This window comes from Eubalaena glacialis, chromosome 19 (genome assembly GCF_028564815.1).
Source record: "Eubalaena glacialis isolate mEubGla1 chromosome 19, mEubGla1.1.hap2.+ XY, whole genome shotgun sequence".
NCBI classification, from domain to species: domain Eukaryota; kingdom Metazoa; phylum Chordata; class Mammalia; order Artiodactyla; family Balaenidae; genus Eubalaena; species Eubalaena glacialis.
In genome coordinates this window covers 43,730,280-43,753,730 of record NC_083734.1, presented here as the reverse complement: position 1 = coordinate 43,753,730, position 23,451 = coordinate 43,730,280, and the positions used below count along the sequence as shown (strand labels likewise).

General features: G+C 42.5%; 4 protein-coding genes across 4 annotated transcripts; all 4 read right to left on the bottom strand.

The window, feature by feature from the left end:
* Positions 1-2,281: 2,281 nt before the first annotated feature.
* Positions 2,282-2,671, bottom strand: LOC133080283 (keratin-associated protein 2-3-like). The gene has a single exon (XM_061176179.1). It carries the CDS (start codon positions 2,669-2,671, stop codon positions 2,282-2,284), a length of 390 nt encoding a protein of 129 aa, XP_061032162.1.
* Positions 2,672-9,208: 6,537 nt separating this feature from the next.
* On the bottom strand, positions 9,209-9,598 carry LOC133080295 (keratin-associated protein 2-3-like). Its single transcript, XM_061176197.1, has one exon. The coding sequence runs from the start codon at positions 9,596-9,598 to the stop codon at positions 9,209-9,211; it is 390 nt and encodes a 129-aa protein (XP_061032180.1).
* A 6,537-nt stretch (positions 9,599-16,135) lies between these two features.
* Positions 16,136-16,525, bottom strand: LOC133080297 (keratin-associated protein 2-3-like). The gene has a single exon (XM_061176198.1). It carries the CDS (start codon positions 16,523-16,525, stop codon positions 16,136-16,138), a length of 390 nt encoding a protein of 129 aa, XP_061032181.1.
* Positions 16,526-23,061: 6,536 nt separating this feature from the next.
* LOC133079789 (keratin-associated protein 2-3-like) lies at positions 23,062-23,451 on the bottom strand. Its single transcript, XM_061175463.1, has one exon. The coding sequence runs from the start codon at positions 23,449-23,451 to the stop codon at positions 23,062-23,064; it is 390 nt and encodes a 129-aa protein (XP_061031446.1).

The window sequence follows — 23,451 nt, the reverse complement described above, 5'->3', positions numbered from 1 at the left end:
AGTGCCCCTTGCTTTATGCAATTGAGATGATCGTAAACTGCTAAAATATAAATTCAATGTTTAATAATTTGATCACATTTCAAAGATCTCAGGGACCTCCCTGGTGGTCCCGTGGCTAAGAATCCGCGCTCCCAATGCAGGGGCCCGGGTTCGATCCCTGGTCAGGGAACTTGATCTCATATGCCGCAGTTGACTGTTTGCATGCCACAACGAAGACCTGGCGCAGCCAAACAAACAAAATAAATAAATAAGTATTGTAAAAAACCAAAAGATCTCCGAGAAGTCCACTATTTACAACACGGTGGTATACTCTTATATGTAATAAAAGACCTCTTTAGGAGTACAAACCGCTGCTCTCTAACTTATCTGCTTTAAATTCATTTACACTTTGATAGTTACATTTTTAAGAGCATAGCATAATTGTGAGAAAATTTTAAATAATTCCCCCCAAATAGATACAGGTTTTAGACAATCCAATTCATCTAAAAATGAAATGTATGTTCATTTTTTAAAGTATATAATTGAGAAGGAAATGAAGAAGAAGATGAATATTATTACCAGTTACTGTTAGATTTTGTTGCCTAATGTTCCAGGTATTTTTTTAGGCATAAAAACACATAGGGGGCTTCCCTGGTGGCGCAGTGGTTGAGAATCCGCCTGCCAATGCAGGGGACACGCGTTCGAACCCTGGTCTGGGAAGATCCCACATGCCGCGGAGCTACGAGGCCCGTGAGCCACAACTACTGAGCCTGCGCGTCTGAAGCCTGTGCTCCGCGACAAGGGAGGCCGCGATAGTGAGAGGCCCGCGCACCGCGATGAAGAGTGGCCCCCGCTTGCCGCAACTACAGAAAGCCCTCGCACAGAAACGAAGACCCAACACAGCCAAAAATAAATAAATAAATAAATTTTTTAAAAGCACATAGACACGGACACACAGAACATATATTCCCTCACAAGATAGGTTCATATTTTACTGCTTACTTATTTTTTACTTAAAAATGACAGGACCATTGCATGAGGTTTCCTAATAGGTTTACAGTGGTCAACTCTTTTTGGTATTTCTTATATTATGTACTATTTGACTTTTTTCTGATTTACAGCTCATGTCCCTAAGTAGATTATAACCTCTTCAAAGCAGGAACCCCCTTTTCTTCCTTTATATTCCCTCAGGGTGGTCAACTCAGTGCCTTATTCACAGCAGATGTTCAAAAAATACTTGTAGATTGGCAGTGATTAATGTGCTTGGAAGAGGCCTTCAATGCCCAGTTCCTGAGCACAAAGATAAGCAGCCCTGGAGAGCCAGTATGGATTTAATATCCACACAAGTCGACATTGTGAATAACATTCTAAATAACAGTCAGAGCTGTAATACATAGAAGGGAGTGTATATTACCTGAAGAAGCAGTTCTACTTGGTCACAAAATATGACAGTTCCTCTGCGCAGAGGAATGTGTCTCCAATCATAGTAAGAGGAAATGTTTGGCTTAAATGCTTAATGTCAGGGGGCTTGCATTCTCCTGGGTCTTTTCTGAACGTCAGTGGTTATAATGACATTAAGAAACTTATTTGATCTTTCATTACTCATTGCTCCTTAGCTTCAAAAACAGGCGATTGGCCAGATGCCACTCAAGGTTCCTTCCACCTCTAACATACTGGGCTTTCTGTGCTGTGCTAGCAGGTGTGAGTTCAGTGAATGAATACTCAGACTGGGAATATAAGTGGTAACCCCAGTGTAGACTCCTTACTGGTCATTGTTGAAGAATATTTCTCAGGTGTGCGGCACCTGTCTGGAACCGTGGGCATCTGTGACTCTGTATATGTGACGAAGATATAGCTGTGCCCACCTTCCTTAGCTACTGTGTCCTATAAATGCCATTTACAATGATAAGAAGGAAACTACCCAGACTTAGGTTATTTTAGAGAACAATTTAAGAGGATTATTCTGTATCTTGCTTTCAATGTCTCTGGAAAATTCAGACAGAATCTCCTTAAAGGAAATATCACGAAGACCGCGATTTCTATGCTGGGAGTGCTGAATTTATTAGAAAATCAACAACATGATATAGGAGGGAGCTGGGGTGTTGAGAGGACAGGATATTCTCCATCAGTAGTTCGTTTGAAAAGGGTCTTCGGTGCCTCTTATAAGCTAGTTAGAAGAGAGGAGGAATGGGCTTCTCGAGAAGAGACCTGCCACCTTCTGCTGTGAAGCTGTAGCACAGCAGGATGGAGCCGGCCGTCTCTGGGGGACCCTTACTGATGATGTGCTCCTAGGATGCACTGCTCAGCAGCAGGAGGAAGTCCTGCAGGTGGCCCAGCAGGGGGCCGGCTGGCAGCAGGGGTGGCGGCAGCACGGGGACTGCACAGAGACGGGATGGCAGCAGGTGGTGGTCCAGCAGCAGGGGCGGCAGACCACGGCCTGGCAGGACGTGGGGCAGCAGGTGATGGGGCGGCAGCAGCCGTCCTGCAGGCTGCACGGGGCGCAGCAGACTGGGCGGCGGCAGGGCTCACAGATGGGGCGCGTGCAGCGGGGCACGCAGGTCACGGGGTGGCACACGGTGGTCTGGCAGGACACTGGGCGGCAGCAGCGGGGATGGTGGCAGCAGTGGGGCTGGAAGCAGCCTCCGGCGCAGCCCAGGGAGGAGGAGATGGGGCCGAAGCAGGAGCCGGTCATGGCGGTTTCTGGGGTTGAGTTGGCTTGAGCTGGTGAGAGGAGTTGAGAGTTCTCAGGTGTGAATGTCTTCCTCCTGCTCTGGGCCCTTTATATACCCTGGTCAGCTGCTGATGACCCCTCTTGTTTATCTTTTGGCCAATTAAGTAGACATTTGTTTTGACTAATGATTGCATTGCTGGTGAAATACTCATGATCTCATTAAAGAACATGTGTTACATCCCTAAATATGGATGTATTCACGCTGTTCATCATCAAAACCTAAGCACTCCTCTGCGCCATTTGAAGTGATAGCAGCTCTTCATGCTTATTTTGAGTAGATGGCACCTGGCAAATCCTGGGCAAAAGGGGCCTAAAGGGGCTGCATTTCTAAAGAAATTAAACATATAAGGGTTTCTAGAGCACTGACTAGATCCTATCCTTGACCCCCAAGAGATCCCCTGAAACACCTACATGTGAATCAGACAGGTGTCAGACACAGTCTTTTGTGTGGATTCCTTGGGAAAACATTTATGTTTCACTTGATGTATAGTGAAATGTACATGCCTTGAATAGTACTGCAGCTCATATGCTTGTATTGGAAAGGCAAAAGTTTATTTTCATAAACCAAGTGAGTATTAGAATAAAATATCCAAGAGTGCCATCATTTTTTTTTCTTTTTCTTTTTTCCAGCGCATGTTGCGGCATCTCTGATCTGGCTGGTCACAGAATACTGATTTTCTCTGAGGCATGACATGCTTTATACTTGCCTTTCTTGTGTATGTGATATGGAATCGTGTAATGAGAAGTTTTTTCTTACTATACCTTGACATGGGTGCTACAACTATGAAGGGATAAGACAGAGGTTTGTTCTCCATCACAGATGTAGAAAACAAATTTATGGTCACCAGAGGGGAAAGGCGGGGAGCGATAAATTGGAACATTGGGATTGACATGTACACACTGCTATATATAAAATAGATAACTAATGAGGACCTACTGTATAGCACAGGGAACTCTACTCAATACTCTCGAATGACCTGTATGGGAGAAGAATCTAAAAAAGTGTGGATATATGTATATGAATAACTGATTCACTTTGCTGTACAGCAGAAAGTAACACAACATTGAAAATCAACTATACTCCAATAAAAATTAATTTCAAAAAAAGACAGGATTTTTCAGCAAACAGTGTACACGTTTATGATACACTGTTCAAAGCAGTGGATTGGGGAGGTAACGCAGCTGTTCTGTGATGGCGTGGCTAGACGTGTGATTGATGGACACGCTTCTTTGGGAATCGTTGCCACGGGCAGTTGAGGAATTGCATGGGGAAAACGGTCTCATTACTTTTCACCTTTACTCCTATGATTCACCAGACAGGGTTTTGGATCACTTTAGGATCATTGCCATAATTCAAAAGAATGTGCCTCAGGCCCCAGGAGCTAAAGCTTCCCAAATGGAATTTCAAACATAATGTCAAAACTTATAAAGAAATGCAAATTGACTGAATGTATATTGACACAATTGGGGAAACAGAGGAGGGAGAAATCAAGTACAATCTCATCGATGTAGACCTTCAACTCTCTCTCTCTCACGTTCTGTTGTCCATGGGCACTCGTGATTTTTTCAAAGCGGTAACCAGAGCCTAGATTTAAAAAACTTGTATGTTCTGCTCTCTTTTCTCTTTTTTTCCCCAGCTTTCTTGAGATATAATTGACATATAACATTGTGTCATTTTAGGTGCACATTGTGATGGTTTGATACACATGTATATTGCAAAATCTTTACCACCAAAAGGTTAGTTAACAGATCCTTCACCTTACATAACTATCATTTTGTTGTTGTTATGATGAGAACATTAAAGCTCTACTTGCATAGCACCTTTTGAGTAGACAGTATACAGTTGACCCGTGCGCAGCACGGGTTTGGACTGCACGGGTCCACTTATACGCAGATGTTTTTCAGTAGTAAATACTACAGTGCCACGCGACCTGAGGTTGGTTTCGTCGTGGAGAGGGAGGAAATGCAAGTACAGAGAAACCATAGATACAGAATCTCGGATCCAAAGGGCAGAGGGTCGGCGCCCCTAAACCCAGAGTAGTTCAAGGGTCAACTATAGTATTGTTAACATAGTCACCGTGCTGTACATGAGATCCTCAGAATTCATTCATCTCATAACTGGAAGTTTGTATCTTTTGACCAACATCTCCCCATTTCTCCTACCCCTCAGCCCCTGGCAACTACCTTTCTAGTCTATGTTTCTTTGAGTTTGATGGTTTTGATTCCACGTGTAAGTGAGATCATATAATATTTATCTTTCTCTGTTTGACTTATTTCACTCAGCCTAATGCCTTCAGGGTCCATCCATGTTATCACAAAAGGCAGAATTTCCTTCTTTTTATGGGTGAATTATATATAGAAAACATTGTGTGTATCCATTCCTCTGTTGTTGCACGTTTAGCTTGTTTCAATGTCTTGGCTGTTGTGAATAATGCTCTCATGAACATGGGAGTGCAGATATCTCTTTGAGATAATGATTTCATCTCGTTTGGATGTATTCCAACAAGTGGGATTGCCGGATCATAGGGTAGTTCTATTTTTAAATTTTTGAAGACCCTCCATACTGTTTTCCATAGTAGCTGTACCAATTTACATTCCTACCAACAGTGCACCAGGGTTCCCTTTTCTCCACATCCTCACCAGCATTTGTTATCTCTTGTCTTCTCGATAATACCCATTCTAACATGCGTGAGGTGATATCACATTGTGGTTTTGATTTGCATCTCCCTGGTGATTAGTGATGTTGAACACCTTTTCATGTACTTGTTGACCATCTCTATGCCTTCTTTGAAAAAATGTTTACAAATCCTCTACCCGTTTGTTAAGTGAATTGGTTTTTGGTTTTGTCTTGTTTTGTGTTGTTCTGGTGTTATTTAGGAGTTCCTTAATTTTTTGGATATTAACTGCTTATCAGATATATAGTTTGCAAATATGTTCTCCCATTCAGTGGGCTGCCTTTTCATTTTGTTGATGATTTCTTTTGCTCTGTAGAAGCTTTTTAGTTGGATGTAGTTCCATTTGCTGGCTTTTCCGTTTCTTGCTTGTGCTTTGCTCTTTTCAAGCCACATTGTCTCATAATCAATTTTTCCTGTTGCTGGGGGTGGGGCATCTTGTTAATGATCCCATTCTGTGCAAGGAGAACCTCTTTGGAGGATCACCTCAGTTAAGAAGACGAATTTCTCTACTCCAAACTCTTCTGAGCCAAAACTGTTCCAAAATGATTTTTCTCTCCCTTTTATAAATATCCACAAAGATGAAGAGTTCACTAGCCCTTCAGTAGGCAATTCTGGTATTTATTCAGTCTAAGACACTCATCCAACCCCATGCCCAATTTCATTTCCAGGCAGGGAAAATATGGGTCATGTGTGAATAATTCATGCCACCAAACTCTGTGAACTGACACTGGTGGCAAGTCATGTGCTATTTTCTGATGCCACTTATCCTAAAACCATACAACATTCATTAAATACTTTACCACTTACTATGTGTCCTTGGGTCTTGAGGGATAATAAAGAGATGCAGTCAAGGTTGTTGTGATGATTAAGTGAGCTAATAAGTGTGAAGCAGTAAGAACAGCGCCTGGCACTTACTGTCTTATATTTGTTAAGTTAATAAATATATTTTAATAGGTCATGTTACACTGGTGCCTTATAAACTCCAAATTTTGAACTCAGAACAAAGATGAATGTTTTTGATATGGCAAATGGCCAGTTCTCTGCTCAAATCACCACAGAATACATATTGAATAAGATTTTTCAGTGGGGAGTTTCATTAACAGAGTAAAATAAAAATACCTTGGAGGAAGATATAGAGCTCCCTCTATGTGAACACCAATCTCTGTAAAGGGGAGTCAGGCTATCGATGTAGAACTGACAAGACAAATACGTGTCAGAATTGTAGAGAGTGGATTAACCCTGCTGAAAGTACCACAACCCATGCAAGAGAGTGAGGTCTTAGAAAAACATCCTTAAAAGAAAAGGCTGAAAACCAGACAGGTTCTTAGTGGTGATGGGCAACAGATTTTGCATAATGAATGCTAGGGCTTTATTTAACCCAACAATTTCCAACCATCACATTGTGAACAAATTTTAACATGAAAAATACTGGCTTGTTGAGTTCTCAATTCTCAATTGTCTATACAAATGGAGACAAACAATTGTACATATAATCTGAAACAGCTAGCAATGTTTAAAAATTCTTCATTCGGAACATAGCAAAAGTGCCCCTTGCTTTATGCAATTGAGATGATCGTAAACTGCTAAAATATAAATTCAATGTTTAATAATTTGATCACATTTCAAAGATCTCAGGGACCTCCCTGGTGGTCCCGTGGCTAAGAATCCGCGCTCCCAATGCAGGGGCCCGGGTTCGATCCCTGGTCAGGGAACTTGATCTCATATGCCGCAGCTGAGTGTTTGCATGCCACAACGAAGACCTGGCGCAGCCAAACAAACAAAATAAATAAATAAATATTTTAAAAAACCGAAAGATCTCTGAGAAGTCCACTATTTACAACACGGTGGTATACTCTTATATGTAATAAAAGACCTCTTTAGGAGTACAAACCGCTGCTCTCTAACTTATCTGCTTTAAATTCATTTAAACTTTGATAGTTACATTTTTAAGAGCATAGCATAATTGTGAGAAAATTTTAAATAATTCCCCCCAAATAGATACAGGTTTTAGACAATCCACTTCATCTAAAAATGAAATGTATGTTCATTTTTAAAAGTATATAATTGAGAAAGAAATGAAGAAGAAGATGAATATTATTACCAGTTACTGTTAGATTTTGTTGCCTAATGTTCCAGGTATTTTTTAGGCATAAAAACACATAGGGGGCTTCCCTGGTGGCGCAGTGGTTGAGAATCCGCCTGCCAATGCAGGGGACACGGGTTCGAACCCTGGTCTGGGAAGATCCCACATGCCGCGGAGCTACGAGGCCCGTGAGCGACAACTACTGAGCCTGCGCGTCTGAAGCCTGTGCTCCGCAACAAGGGAGGCCGCGATAGTGAGAGGCCCGCGCACCGCGATGAAGAGTGGCCCCCGCTTGCCGCAACTACAGAAAGCCCTCGCACAGAAACGAAGACCCAACACAGCCAAAAATAAATAAATAAATAAATTTTTTAAAAGCACATAGACACGGACACACAGAACACATATTCCCTAACAAGATAGGTTCATATTTTACTGCTTACTTATTTTTTACTTAAAAATGACAGGACCATTGCATGAGGTTTCCTAATAGGTTTACAGTCGTCAACTCTTTTTGGTATTTCTTATATTATGTACTATTTGACTTTTTTCTGATTTACAGCTCATGTCCCTAAGTAGATTATAACCTCTTCAAAGCAGGAACCCCCTTTTCTTCCTTTATATTCCCTCAGGGTGGTCAACTCAGTGCCTTATTCACAGTAGATGTTCAAAAAATACTTGTAGATTGGCAGTGATTAATGTGCTTGGAAGAGGCCTTCAATGCCCAGTTCCTGAGCACAAACATAAGCAGCCCTGGAGAGCCAGTATGGATTTAATATCCACACAAGTCGACATTGTGAATAACATTCTAAATAACAGTCAGAGCTGTAATACATAGAAGGGAGTGTATATTACCTGAAGAAGCAGTTCTACTCGGTCACAAAATATGACAGTTCCTCTGCGCAGAGGAATGTGTCTCCAATCATAGTAAGAGGAAATGTTTGGCTTAAATGCTTAATGTCAGGGGGCTTGCATTCTCCTGGGTCTTTTCTGAACGTCAGTGGTTATAATGACATTAAGAAACTTATTTGATCTTTCATTACTCATTGCTCCTTAGCTTCAAAAACAGGCGATTGGCCAGATGCCACTCAAGGTTCCTTCCACCTCTAACATACTGGGCTTTCTGTGCTGTGCTAGCAGGTGTGAGTTCAGTGAATGAATACTCAGACTGGGAATATAAGTGGTAACCCCAGTGTAGACTCCTTACTGGTCATTGTTGAAGAATATTTCTCAGGTGTGCGGCACCTGTCTGGAACCGTGGGCATCTGTGACTCTGTATACGTGACGAAGATATAGCTGTGCCCACCTTCCTTAGCTACTGTGTCCTATAAATGCCATTTACAATGATAAGAAGGAAACTACCCAGACTTAGGTTATTTTAGAGAACAATTTAAGAGGATTATTCTGTATCTTGCTTTCAATGTCTCTGGAAAATTCAGACAGAATCTCCTTAAAGGAAATATCACGAAGACCATGATTTCTATGCTGGGAGTGCTGAATTTATTAGAAAATCAACAACATGATATAGGAGGGAGCTGGGGTCTTGAGAGGACAGGATATTCTTCATCAGTAGTTCGTTTGAAAAGGGTCTTCGGTGCCTCTTATAAGCTAGTTAGAAGAGAGGAGGAATGGGCTTCTCGAGAAGAGACCTGCCACCTTCTGCTGTGAAGCTGTAGCACAGCAGGATGGAGCCGGCCGTCTCTGGGGGACCCTTACTGATGATGTGCTCCTAGGATGCACTGCTCAGCAGCAGGAGGAAGTCCTGCAGGTGGCCCAGCAGGGGGCCGGCTGGCAGCAGGGGTGGCGGCAGCACGGGGACTGCACAGAGACGGGATGGCAGCAGGTGGTGGTCCAGCAGCAGGGGCGGCAGACCACGGCCTGGCAGGACGTGGGGCAGCAGGTGATGGGGCGGCAGCAGCCGTCCTGCAGGCTGCACGGGGCGCAGCAGACTGGGCGGCGGCAGGGCTCACAGATGGGGCGCGTGCAGCGGGGCACGCAGGTCACGGGGCGGCACACGGTGGTCTGGCAGGACACTGGGCGGCAGCAGCGGGGATGGTGGCAGCAGTGGGGCTGGAAGCAGCCTCCGGCGCAGCCCAGGGAGGAGGAGATGGGGCCGAAGCAGGAGCCGGTCATGGCGGTTTCTGGGGTTGAGTTGGCTTGAGCTGGTGAGAGGAGTTGAGAGTTCTCAGGTGTGAATGTCTTCCTCCTGCTCTGGGCCCTTTATATACCCTGGTCAGCTGCTGATGACCCCTCTTGTTTATCTTTTGGCCAATTAAGTAGACATTTGTTTTGACTAATGATTGCATTGCTGGTGAAATACTCATGATCTCATTAAAGAACATGTGTTACATCCCTAAATATGGATGTATTCACGCTGTTCATCATCAAAACCTAAGCACTCCTCTGCGCCATTTGAAGTGATAGCAGCTCTTCATGCTTATTTTGAGTAGATGGCACCTGGCAAATCCTGGGCAAAAGGGGCCTAAAGGGGCTGCATTTCTAAAGAAATTAAACATATAAGGGTTTCTAGAGCACTGACTAGATCCTATCCTTGACCCCCAAGAGATCCCCTGAAACACCTACATGTGAATCAGACAGGTGTCAGACACAGTCTTTTGTGTGGATTCCTTGGGAAAACATTTATGTTTCACTTGATGTATAGTGAAATGTACATGCCTTGAATAGTACTGCAGCTCATATGCTTGTATTGGAAAGGCAAAAGTTTATTTTCATAAACCAAGTGAGTATTAGAATAAAATATCCAAGAGTGCCATCATTTTTTTTTCTTTTTCTTTTTTCCAGCGCATGTTGCGGCATCTCTGATCTGGCTGGTCACAGAATACTGATTTTCTCTGAGGCATGACATGCTTTATACTTGCCTTTCTTGTGTATGTGATATGGAATCGTGTAATGAGAAGTTTTTTCTTACTATACCTTGACATGGGTGCTACAACTATGAAGGGATAAGACAGAGGTTTGTTCTCCATCACAGATGTAGAAAACAAATTTATGGTCACCAGAGGGGAAAGGCGGGGAGCGATAAATTGGAACATTGGGATTGACATGTACACACTGCTATATATAAAATAGATAACTAATGAGGACCTACTGTATAGCACAGGGAACTCTACTCAATACTCTCGAATGACCTGTATGGGAGAAGAATCTAAAAAAGTGTGGATATATGTATATGAATAACTGATTCACTTTGCTGTACAGCAGAAAGTAACACAACATTGAAAATCAACTATACTCCAATAAAAATTAATTTCAAAAAAAGACAGGATTTTTCAGCAAACAGTGTACACGTTTATGATACACTGTTCAAAGCAGTGGATTGGGGAGGTAACGCAGCTGTTCTGTGATGGCGTGGCTAGACGTGTGATTGATGGACACGCTTCTTTGGGAATCGTTGCCACGGGCAGTTGAGGAATTGCATGGGGAAAACGGTCTCATTACTTTTCACCTTTACTCCTATGATTCACCAGACAGGGTTTTGGATCACTTTAGGATCATTGCCATAATTCAAAAGAATGTGCCTCAGGCCCCAGGAGCTAAAGCTTCCCAAATGGAATTTCAAACATAATGTCAAAACTTATAAAGAAATGCAAATTGACTGAATGTATATTGACACAATTGGGGAAACAGAGGAGGGAGAAATCAAGTACAATCTCATCGATGTAGACCTTCAACTCTCTCTCTCTCACGTTCTGTTGTCCATGGGCACTCGTGATTTTTTCAAAGCGGTAACCAGAGCCTAGATTTAAAAAACTTGTATGTTCTGCTCTCTTTTCTCTTTTTTTCCCCAGCTTTCTTGAGATATAATTGACATATAACATTGTGTCATTTTAGGTGCACATTGTGATGGTTTGATACACATGTATATTGCAAAATCTTTACCACCAAAAGGTTAGTTAACAGATCCTTCACCTTACATAACTATCATTTTGTTGTTGTTATGATGAGAACATTAAAGCTCTACTTGCATAGCACCTTTTGAGTAGACAGTATACAGTTGACCCGTGCGCAGCACGGGTTTGGACTGCACGGGTCCACTTATACGCAGATGTTTTTCAGTAGTAAATACTACAGTGCCACGCGACCTGAGGTTGGTTTCGTCGTGGAGAGGGAGGAAATGCAAGTACAGAGAAACCATAGATACAGAATCTCGGATCCAAAGGGCAGAGGGTCGGCGCCCCTAAACCCAGAGTAGTTCAAGGGTCAACTATAGTATTGTTAACATAGTCACCGTGCTGTACATGAGATCCTCAGAATTCATTCATCTCATAACTGGAAGTTTGTATCTTTTGACCAACATCTCCCCATTTCTCCTACCCCTCAGCCCCTGGCAACTACCTTTCTAGTCTATGTTTCTTTGAGTTTGATGGTTTTGATTCCACGTGTAAGTGAGATCATATAATATTTATCTTTCTCTGTTTGACTTATTTCACTCAGCCTAATGCCTTCAGGGTCCATCCATGTTATCACAAAAGGCAGAATTTCCTTCTTTTTATGGGTGAATTATATATAGAAAACATTGTGTGTATCCATTCCTCTGTTGTTGCACGTTTAGCTTGTTTCAATGTCTTGGCTGTTGTGAATAATGCTCTCATGAACATGGGAGTGCAGATATCTCTTTGAGATAATGATTTCATCTCGTTTGGATGTATTCCAACAAGTGGGATTGCCGGATCATAGGGTAGTTCTATTTTTAAATTTTTGAAGACCCTCCATACTGTTTTCCATAGTAGCTGTACCAATTTACATTCCTACCAACAGTGCACCAGGGTTCCCTTTTCTCCACATCCTCACCAGCATTTGTTATCTCTTGTCTTCTCGATAATACCCATTCTAACATGCGTGAGGTGATATCACATTGTGGTTTTGATTTGCATCTCCCTGGTGATTAGTGATGTTGAACACCTTTTCATGTACTTGTTGACCATCTCTATGCCTTCTTTGAAAAAATGTTTACAAATCCTCTACCCGTTTGTTAAGTGAATTGGTTTTTGGTTTTGTCTTGTTTTGTGTTGTTCTGGTGTTATTTAGGAGTTCCTTAATTTTTTGGATATTAACTGCTAATCAGATATATGGTTTGCAAATATGTTCTCCCATTCAGTGGGCTGCCTTTTCATTTTGTTGATGATTTCTTTTGCTCTGTAGAAGCTTTTTAGTTGGATGTAGTTCCGTTTGCTGGCTTTTGGGTTTCTTGCTTGTGCTTTGCTCTTTTCAAGCCACATTGTCTCATAATCAATTTTTCCTGTTGCTTGAGTGGGGCATCTTCCTAAAGATCTCATTCTGTGCAAGGAGAACCTCTTTGGAGGATCACCTCAGTTAAGAAGACAAATTTCCCTACTCCAAACACTTCTGAGCCCAAATTGTTCCAAAATGATTTTTCTCTCCCTTTTACAAAGATCCACAAAGATGAAGAGTTCACTAGCCCTTCAGTAGGCAATTCTGGGGTTTATTCAGTCTAAGACACTCATCCTACCCCATGCCCAATTTCATACCCTGGCAGAGAAAATATGGGTCATGTGTGAATAATTCATGCCACCAAACTCTGTGAATTGACACTGGTGGCAAGTCATGTGCTATTTTCTGATGCCACTTATCCTGAAACCATACAACACTCATTAAATACTTTGCCACTTACTATGTGTCCTTGGGTCTTGAGGGATAATAAAGATATGTAATCAAGGTTGTTGTGAAGATTAAGTGAGCTAATAAGTGTGAAGCACTAAGAACAGTGCCTGGCACTTAGTGTCTTATATTTGTTAAGTTAATAAATATATTTTAATAGGTCATGTTACACTGGTGCCTTATAAACTCCAAATTTTGAACTCAGAACAAAGATGAATGTTTTTGATATGGCAAATGGCCAGTTCTCTGCTCAAATCACCACAGAATACATATTGAATAAGATTTTTCAGTGGGGAGTTTCATTAACAGAGTAAAATAAAAATACCTTGGAGGAAGATCTAGAGCTCCCTCTATGTGAACACCAGTCTCTGTAAAGGGGAGTCAGGCTATCGATGTAGAGCTGACAAGACAAATATGTGTCAGAATTGTGGAGAGTGGATTAGCCCTACTGAAAGTACCACAACCCATGCAAGAGAGTGAGGTCTTAGAAAAACATCCTTAAAAGAAAAGGCTGAAAACCAGACAGGTTCTTAGTGGTGATGGGCAACAGATTTTGCATAATGAATGCTAGGGCTTTATTTAACCCAACAATTTCCAACCATCACATTGTGAACAAATTTTAACATGAAAAATACTGGCTTGTTGAGTTCTCAATTCTCAATTGTCTATACAAATGGAGAAAAACAATTGTACATATAATCTGAAACAGCTAGCAATGTTTAAAACGTCTTCATTCGGAACATAGCAAAAGTGCCCCTTGCTTTATGCAATTGAGATGATCGTAAACTGCTAAAATATAAATTCAATGTTTAATAATTTGATCACATTTCAAAGATCTCAGGGACCTCCCTGGTGGTCCCGTGGCTAAGAATCCGCGCTCCCAATGCAGGGGCCCGGGTTCGATCCCTGGTCAGGGAACTTGATCTCATATGCCGCAGTTGACTGTTTGCATGCCACAACGAAGACCTGGCGCAGCCAAACAAACAAAATAAATAAATAAGTATTGTAAAAAACCAAAAGATCTCCGAGAAGTCCACTATTTACAACACGGTGGTATACTCTTATGTGTAATAAAAGACCTCTTTAGGAGTACAAACCGCTGCTCTCTAACTTATCTGCTTTAAATTCATTTACACTTTGATAGTTACATTTTTAAGAGCATAGCATAATTGTGAGAAAATTTTAAATAATTCCCCCCAAATAGATACAGGTTTTAGACAATCCAATTCATCTAAAAATGAAATGTATGTTCATTTTTTAAAGTATATAATTGAGAAGGAAATGAAGAAGAAGATGAATATTATTACCAGTTACTGTTAGATTTTGTTGCCTAATGTTCCAGGTATTTTTTTAGGCATAAAAACACATAGGGGGCTTCCCTGGTGGCGCAGTGGTTGAGAATCCGCCTGCCAATGCAGGGGACACGCGTTCGAACCCTGGTCTGGGAAGATCCCACATGCCGCGGAGCTACGAGGCCCGTGAGCCACAACTACTGAGCCTGCGCATCTGAAGCCTGTGCTCCGCGACAAGGGAGGCCGCGATAGTGAGAGGCCCGCGCACCGCGATGAAGAGTGGCCCCCGCTTGCCGCAACTACAGAAAGCCCTCGCACAGAAACGAAGACCCAACACAGCCAAAAATAAATAAATAAATAAATTTTTTAAAAGCACATAGACACGGACACACAGAACATATATTCCCTCACAAGATAGGTTCATATTTTACTGCTTACTTATTTTTTACTTAAAAATGACAGGACCATTGCATGAGGTTTCCTAATAGGTTTACAGTGGTCAACTCTTTTTGGTATTTCTTATATTATGTACTATTTGACTTTTTTCTGATTTACAGCTCATGTCCCTAAGTAGATTATAACCTCTTCAAAGCAGGAACCCCCTTTTCTTCCTTTATATTCCCTCAGGGTGGTCAACTCAGTGCCTTATTCACAGCAGATGTTCAAAAAATACTTGTAGATTGGCAGTGATTAATGTGCTTGGAAGAGGCCTTCAATGCCCAGTTCCTGAGCACAAAGATAAGCAGCCCTGGAGAGCCAGTATGGATTTAATATCCACACAAGTCGACATTGTGAATAACATTCTAAATAACAGTCAGAGCTGTAATACATAGAAGGGAGTGTATATTACCTGAAGAAGCAGTTCTACTTGGTCACAAAATATGACAGTTCCTCTGCGCAGAGGAATGTGTCTCCAATCATAGTAAGAGGAAATGTTTGGCTTAAATGCTTAATGTCAGGGGGCTTGCATTCTCCTGGGTCTTTTCTGAACGTCAGTGGTTATAATGACATTAAGAAACTTATTTGATCTTTCATTACTCATTGCTCCTTAGCTTCAAAAACAGGCGATTGGCCAGATGCCACTCAAGGTTCCTTCCACCTCTAACATACTGGGCTTTCTGTGCTGTGCTAGCAGGTGTGAGTTCAGTGAATGAATACTCAGACTGGGAATATAAGTGGTAACCCCAGTGTAGACTCCTTACTGGTCATTGTTGAAGAATATTTCTCAGGTGTGCGGCACCTGTCTGGAACCGTGGGCATCTGTGACTCTGTATATGTGACGAAGATATAGCTGTGCCCACCTTCCTTAGCTACTGTGTCCTATAAATGCCATTTACAATGATAAGAAGGAAACTACCCAGACTTAGGTTATTTTAGAGAACAATTTAAGAGGATTATTCTGTATCTTGCTTTCAATGTCTCTGGAAAATTCAGACAGAATCTCCTTAAAGGAAATATCACGAAGACCGCGATTTCTATGCTGGGAGTGCTGAATTTATTAGAAAATCAACAACATGATATAGGAGGGAGCTGGGGTGTTGAGAGGACAGGATATTCTTCATCAGTAGTTCGTTTGAAAAGGGTCTTCGGTGCCTCTTATAAGCTAGTTAGAAGAGAGGAGGAATGGGCTTCTCGAGAAGAGACCTGCCACCTTCTGCTGTGAAGCTGTAGGACAGCAGGATGGAGCCGGCCGTCTCTGGGGGACCCTTACTGATGATGTGCTCCTAGGATGCACTGCTCAGCAGCAGGAGGAAGTCCTGCAGGTGGCCCAGCAGGGGGCCGGCTGGCAGCAGGGGTGGCGGCAGCACGGGGACTGCACAGAGACGGGATGGCAGCAGGTGGTGGTCCAGCAGCAGGGGCGGCAGACCACGGCCTGGCAGGACGTGGGGCAGCAGGTGATGGGGCGGCAGCAGCCGTCCTGCAGGCTGCACGGGGCGCAGCAGACTGGGCGGCGGCAGGGCTCACAGATGGGGCGCGTGCAGCGGGGCACGCAGGTCACGGGGCGGCACACGGTGGTCTGGCAGGACACTGGGCGGCAGCAGCGGGGATGGTGGCAGCAGTGGGGCTGGAAGCAGCCTCCGGCGCAGCCCAGGGAGGAGGAGATGGGGCCGAAGCAGGAGCCGGTCATGGCGGTTTCTGGGGTTGAGTTGGCTTGAGCTGGTGAGAGGAGTTGAGAGTTCTCAGGTGTGAATGTCTTCCTCCTGCTCTGGGCCCTTTATATACCCTGGTCAGCTGCTGATGACCCCTCTTGTTTATCTTTTGGCCAATTAAGTAGACATTTGTTTTGACTAATGATTGCATTGCTGGTGAAATACTCATGATCTCATTAAAGAACATGTGTTACATCCCTAAATATGGATGTATTCACGCTGTTCATCATCAAAACCTAAGCACTCCTCTGCGCCATTTGAAGTGATAGCAGCTCTTCATGCTTATTTTGAGTAGATGGCACCTGGCAAATCCTGGGCAAAAGGGGCCTAAAGGGGCTGCATTTCTAAAGAAATTAAACATATAAGGGTTTCTAGAGCACTGACTAGATCCTATCCTTGACCCCCAAGAGATCCCCTGAAACACCTACATGTGAATCAGACAGGTGTCAGACACAGTCTTTTGTGTGGATTCCTTGGGAAAACATTTATGTTTCACTTGATGTATAGTGAAATGTACATGCCTTGAATAGTACTGCAGCTCATATGCTTGTATTGGAAAGGCAAAAGTTTATTTTCATAAACCAAGTGAGTATTAGAATAAAATATCCAAGAGTGCCATCATTTTTTTTTCTTTTTCTTTTTTCCAGCGCATGTTGCGGCATCTCTGATCTGGCTGGTCACAGAATACTGATTTTCTCTGAGGCATGACATGCTTTATACTTGCCTTTCTTGTGTATGTGATATGGAATCGTGTAATGAGAAGTTTTTTCTTACTATACCTTGACATGGGTGCTACAACTATGAAGGGATAAGACAGAGGTTTGTTCTCCATCACAGATGTAGAAAACAAATTTATGGTCACCAGAGGGGAAAGGCGGGGAGCGATAAATTGGAACATTGGGATTGACATGTACACACTGCTATATATAAAATAGATAACTAATGAGGACCTACTGTATAGCACAGGGAACTCTACTCAATACTCTCGAATGACCTGTATGGGAGAAGAATCTAAAAAAGTGTGGATATATGTATATGAATAACTGATTCACTTTGCTGTACAGCAGAAAGTAACACAACATTGAAAATCAACTATACTCCAATAAAAATTAATTTCAAAAAAAGACAGGATTTTTCAGCAAACAGTGTACACGTTTATGATACACTGTTCAAAGCAGTGGATTGGGGAGGTAACGCAGCTGTTCTGTGATGGCGTGGCTAGACGTGTGATTGATGGACACGCTTCTTTGGGAATCGTTGCCACGGGCAGTTGAGGAATTGCATGGGGAAAACGGTCTCATTACTTTTCACCTTTACTCCTATGATTCACCAGACAGGGTTTTGGATCACTTTAGGATCATTGCCATAATTCAAAAGAATGTGCCTCAGGCCCCAGGAGCTAAAGCTTCCCAAATGGAATTTCAAACATAATGTCAAAACTTATAAAGAAATGCAAATTGACTGAATGTATATTGACACAATTGGGGAAACAGAGGAGGGAGAAATCAAGTACAATCTCATCGATGTAGACCTTCAACTCTCTCTCTCTCACGTTCTGTTGTCCATGGGCACTCGTGATTTTTTCAAAGCGGTAACCAGAGCCTAGATTTAAAAAACTTGTATGTTCTGCTCTCTTTTCTCTTTTTTTCCCCAGCTTTCTTGAGATATAATTGACATATAACATTGTGTCATTTTAGGTGCACATTGTGATGGTTTGATACACATGTATATTGCAAAATCTTTACCACCAAAAGGTTAGTTAACAGATCCTTCACCTTACATAACTATCATTTTGTTGTTGTTATGATGAGAACATTAAAGCTCTACTTGCGTAGCACCTTTTGAGTAGACAGTATACAGTTGACCCGTGCGCAGCACGGGTTTGGACTGCACGGGTCCACTTATACGCAGATGTTTTTCAGTAGTAAATACTACAGTGCCACGCGACCTGAGGTTGGTTTCGTCGTGGAGAGGGAGGAAATGCAAGTACAGAGAAACCATAGATACAGAATCTCGGATCCAAAGGGCAGAGGGTCGGCGCCCCTAAACCCAGAGTAGTTCAAGGGTCAACTATAGTATTGTTAACATAGTCACCGTGCTGTACATTAGATCCTCAGAATTCATTCATCTCATAACTGGAAGTTTGTATCTTTTGACCAACATCTCCCCATTTCTCCTACCCCTCAGCCCCTGGCAACTACCTTTCTAGTCTATGTTTCTTTGAGTTTGATGGTTTTGATTCCACGTGTAAGTGAGATCATATAATATTTATCTTTCTCTGTTTGACTTATTTCACTCAGCCTAATGCCTTCAGGGTCCATCCATGTTATCACAAAAGGCAGAATTTCCTTCTTTTTATGGGTGAATTATATATAGAAAACATTGTGTGTATCCATTCCTCTGTTGTTGCACGTTTAGCTTGTTTCAATGTCTTGGCTGTTGTGAATAATGCTCTCATGAACATGGGAGTGCAGATATCTCTTTGAGATAATGATTTCATCTCGTTTGGATGTATTCCAACAAGTGGGATTGCCGGATCATAGGGTAGGTCTATTTTTAAATTTTTGAAGACCCTCCATACTGTTTTCCATAGTAGCTGTACCAATTTACATTCCTACCAACCGTGCACCAGGGTTCCCTTTTCTCCACATCCTCACCAGCATTTGTTATCTCTTGTCTTCTCGATAATACCCATTCTAACATGCGTGAGGTGATATCACATTGTGGTTTTGATTTGCATCTCCCTGGTGATTAGTGATGTTGAACACCTTTTCATGTACTTGTTGACCATCTCTATGCCTTCTTTGAAAAAATGTTTACAAATCCTCTACCCGTTTGTTAAGTGAATTGGTTTTTGGTTTTGTCTTGTTTTGTGTTGTTCTGGTGTTATTTAGGAGTTCCTTAATTTTTTGGATATTAACTGCTAATCAGATATATGGTTTGCAAATATGTTCTCCCATTCAGTGGGCTGCCTTTTCATTTTGTTGATGATTTCTTTTGCTCTGTAGAAGCTTTTTAGTTGGATGTAGTTCCATTTGCTGGCTTTTGGGTTTCTTGCTTGTGCTTTGCTCTTTTCAAGCCACATTGTCTCATAATCAATTTTTCCTGTTGCTTGAGTGGGGCATCTTCCTAAAGATCTCATTCTGTGCAAGGAGAACCTCTTTGGAGGATCACCTCAGTTAAGAAGACAAATTTCCCTACTCCAAACACTTCTGAGCCCAAATTGTTCCAAAATGATTTTTCTCTCCCTTTTACAAAGATCCACAAAGATGAAGAGTTCACTAGCCCTTCAGTAGGCAATTCTGGGGTTTATTCAGTCTAAGACACTCATCCTACCCCATGCCCAATTTCATATCCTGGCAGAGAAAATATGGGTCATGTGTGAATAATTCATGCCACCAAACTCTGTGAACTGACACTGGTGGCAAGTCATGTGCTATTTTCTGATGCCACTTATCCTGAAACCATACAACACTCATTAAATACTTTGCCACTTACTATGTTTCCTTGGGTCTTGAGGGATAATAAAGATATGTAATCAAGGTTGTTGCGAAGATTAAGTGAGCTAATAAGTGTGAAGCACTAAGAACAGTGCCTGGCACTTAGTGTCCTATATTTGTTAAGTTAATAAATATATTTTAATAGGTCATGTTACACTGGTGCCTTATAAACTCCAAATTTTGAACTCAGAACAAAGATGAATGTTTTTGATATGGCAAATGGCCAGTTCTCTGCTCAAATCACCACAGAATACATATTGAATAAGATTTTTCAGTGGGGAGTTTCATTAACAGAGTAAAATAAAAATACCTTGGAGGAAGATCTAGAGCTCCCTCTATGTGAACACCAGTCTCTGTAAAGGGGAGTCAGGCTATCGATGTAGAGCTGACAAGACAAATACGTGTCAGAATTGTGGAGAGTGGATTAGCCCTGCTGAAAGTACCACAACCCATGCAAGAGAGTGAGGTCTTAGAAAAACATCCTTAAAAGAAAAGGCTGAAAACCAGACAGGTTCTTAGTGGTGATGGGCAACAGATTTTGCATAATGAATGCTAGGGCTTTATTTAACCCAACAATTTCCAACCATCACATTGTGAACAAATTTTAACATGAAAAATACTGGCTTGTTGAGTTCTCAATTCTCAATTGTCTATACAAATGGAGAAAAACAATTGTACATATAATCTGAAACAGCTAGCAATGTTTAAAAATTCTTCATTCGGAACATAGCAAAAGTGCCCCTTGCTTTATGCAATTGAGATGATCGTAAACTGCTAAAATATAAATTCAATGTTTAATAATTTGATCACATTTTAAAGATCTCAGGGACCTCCCTGGTGGTCCCGTGGCTAAGAATCCGCGCTCCCAATGCAGGGGCCCGGGTTCGATCCCTGCTCAGGGAACTTGATCTCATATGCCACAGTTGAGTGTTTGCATGCCACAACGAAGACCTGGCGCAGCCAAACAAACAAAATAAATAAATAAATATTTTAAAAAACCAAAAGATCTCCGAGAAGTCCACTATTTACAACACGGTGGTGTACTCTTATATGTAATAAAAGACCTCTTTAGGAGTACAAACCGCTGCTCTCTAACTTATCTGCTTTAAATTCATTTACACTTTGATAGTTACATTTTTAAGAGCATAGCATAATTGTGAGAAATTTTTAAATAATTCCCCCCAAATAGATACAGGTTTTAGACAATCCAATTCATCTAAAAATGAAATGTATGTTCATTTTTAAAAGTATATAATTGAGAAAGAAATGAAGAAGAAGATGAATATTATTACCAGTTACTGTTAGATTTTGTTGCCTAATGTTCCAGGTATTTTTTAGGCATAAAAACACATAGGGGGCTTCCCTGGTGGAGCAGTGGTTGAGAATCCGCCTGCCAATGCAGGGGACATGGGTTCGAGCCCTGGTCTGGGAAGATCCCACATGCCGCGGAGCTACGAGGCCCGTGAGCCACAACTACTGAGCCTGCGCGTCTGAAGCCTGTGCTCCGCAACAAGGGAGGCCGCGATAGTGAGAGGCCCGCGCACCGCGATGAAGAGTGGCCCCCGCTTGCCGCAACTACAGAAAGCCCTCGCACAGAAACGAAGACCCAACACAGCCAAAAATAAATAAATAAATAAATTTAAAAAAAACACATAGACACGGACACACAGAACACATATTCCCTCACAAGATAGGTTCATATTTTACTGCTTACTTATTTTTTACTTAAAAATGACAGGACCATTGCATGAGGTTTCCTAATAGGTTTACAGTGGTCAACTCTTTTTGGTATTTCTTATATTATGTACTATTTGACTTTTTTCTGATTTACAGCTCATGTCCCTAAGTAGATTATAACCTCTTCAAAGCAGGAACCCCCTTTTCTTCCTTTATATTCCCTCAGGGTGGTCAACTCAGTGCCTTATTCACAGTAGATGTTCAAAAAATACTTGTAGATTGGCAGTGATTAATGTGCTTGGAAGAGGCCTTCAATGCCCAGTTCCTGAGCACGAAGATAAGCAGCCCTGGAGAGCCAGTATGGATTTACTATCCACACAAGTCGACATTGTGAATAACATTCTAAATAACAGTCAGAGCTGTAATACATAGAAGGGAGTGTATATTACCTGAAGAAGCAGTTCTACTTGGTCACAAAATATGACAGTTCCTCTGCGCAGAAGAACGTGTCTCCAATCATAGTAAGAGGAAATGTTTGGCTTAAATGCTTAATGTCAGGGGGCTTGCATTCTCCTGGGTCTTTTCTGAACGTCAATGGTTATAATGACATTAAGAAACTTATTTGATCTTTCATTACTCATTGCTCCTTAGCTTCAAAAACAGGCAATTGGCCAGATGCCACTCAAGGTTCCTTCCACCTCTAACATACTGGGCTTTCTGTGCTGTGCTAGCAGGTGTGAGTTCAGTGAATGAATACTCAGACTGGGAATATAAGTGGTAACCCCAGTGTAGACTCCTTACTGGTCATTTTTGAAGAATATTTATCAGGTGTGCGGCACCTGTCTGGAACCGTTGGCATCTGTGACTCTGTATATGTGACGAAGATATAGCTGTGCCCACCTTCCTTAGCTACTGTGTCCTATAAATGCCATTTACAATGATAAGAAGGAAACTACCCAGACTTAGGTTATTTTAGAGAACAATTTAAGAGGATTATTCTGTATCTTGCTTTCAATGTCTCTGGAAAATTCAGACAGAATCTCCTTAAAGGAAATATCACGAAGACCACGATTTCTATGCTGGGAGTGCTGAATTTATTAGAAAACCAACAACATGATATAGGAGGGAGCTGGGGTCTTGAGAGGACAGGATATTCTTCATCAGTAGTTCGTTTGAAAAGGGTCTTCGGTGCCTCTTATAAGCTAGTTAGAAGAGAGGAGGAATGGGCTTCTCGAGAAGAGACTTGCCACCTTCTGCTGTGAAGCTGTAGCACAGCAGGATGGAGCCGGCCGTCTCTGGGGGACCCTTACTGATGATGTGCTCCTAGGATGCACTGCTCAGCAGCAGGAGGAAGTCCTGCAGGGGGCCCAGCAGGGGGCCGGCTGGCAGCAGGGGTGGCGGCAGCACGGGGACTGCACAGAGACGGGATGGCAGCAGGTGGTGGTCCAGCAGCAGGGGCGGCAGACCACGGCCTGGCAGGACGTGGGGCAGCAGGTGATGGGGCGGCAGCAGCCGTCCTGCAGGCTGCACGGGGCGCAGCAGACTGGGCGGCGGCAGGGCTCACAGATGGGGCGCGTGCAGCGGGGCACGCAGGTCACGGGGCGGCACACGGTGGTCTGGCAGGACACTGGGCGGCAGCAGCGGGGATGGTGGCAGCAGTGGGGCTGGAAGCAGCCTCCGGCGCAGCCCAGGGAGGAGGAGATGGGGCCGAAGCAGGAGCCGGTCAT

Excerpts from the sequence above, each read along its gene's own strand:
- LOC133079789 (XM_061175463.1), bottom strand. The coding sequence starts at position 23,451 with ATGACCGGCTCCTGCTTCGGCCCCATCTCCTCCTCCCTGGGCTGCGCC.
- LOC133080297 (XM_061176198.1), bottom strand. The coding sequence starts at position 16,525 with ATGACCGGCTCCTGCTTCGGCCCCATCTCCTCCTCCCTGGGCTGCGCC.
- LOC133080295 (XM_061176197.1), bottom strand. The coding sequence starts at position 9,598 with ATGACCGGCTCCTGCTTCGGCCCCATCTCCTCCTCCCTGGGCTGCGCC.
- LOC133080283 (XM_061176179.1), bottom strand. The coding sequence starts at position 2,671 with ATGACCGGCTCCTGCTTCGGCCCCATCTCCTCCTCCCTGGGCTGCGCC.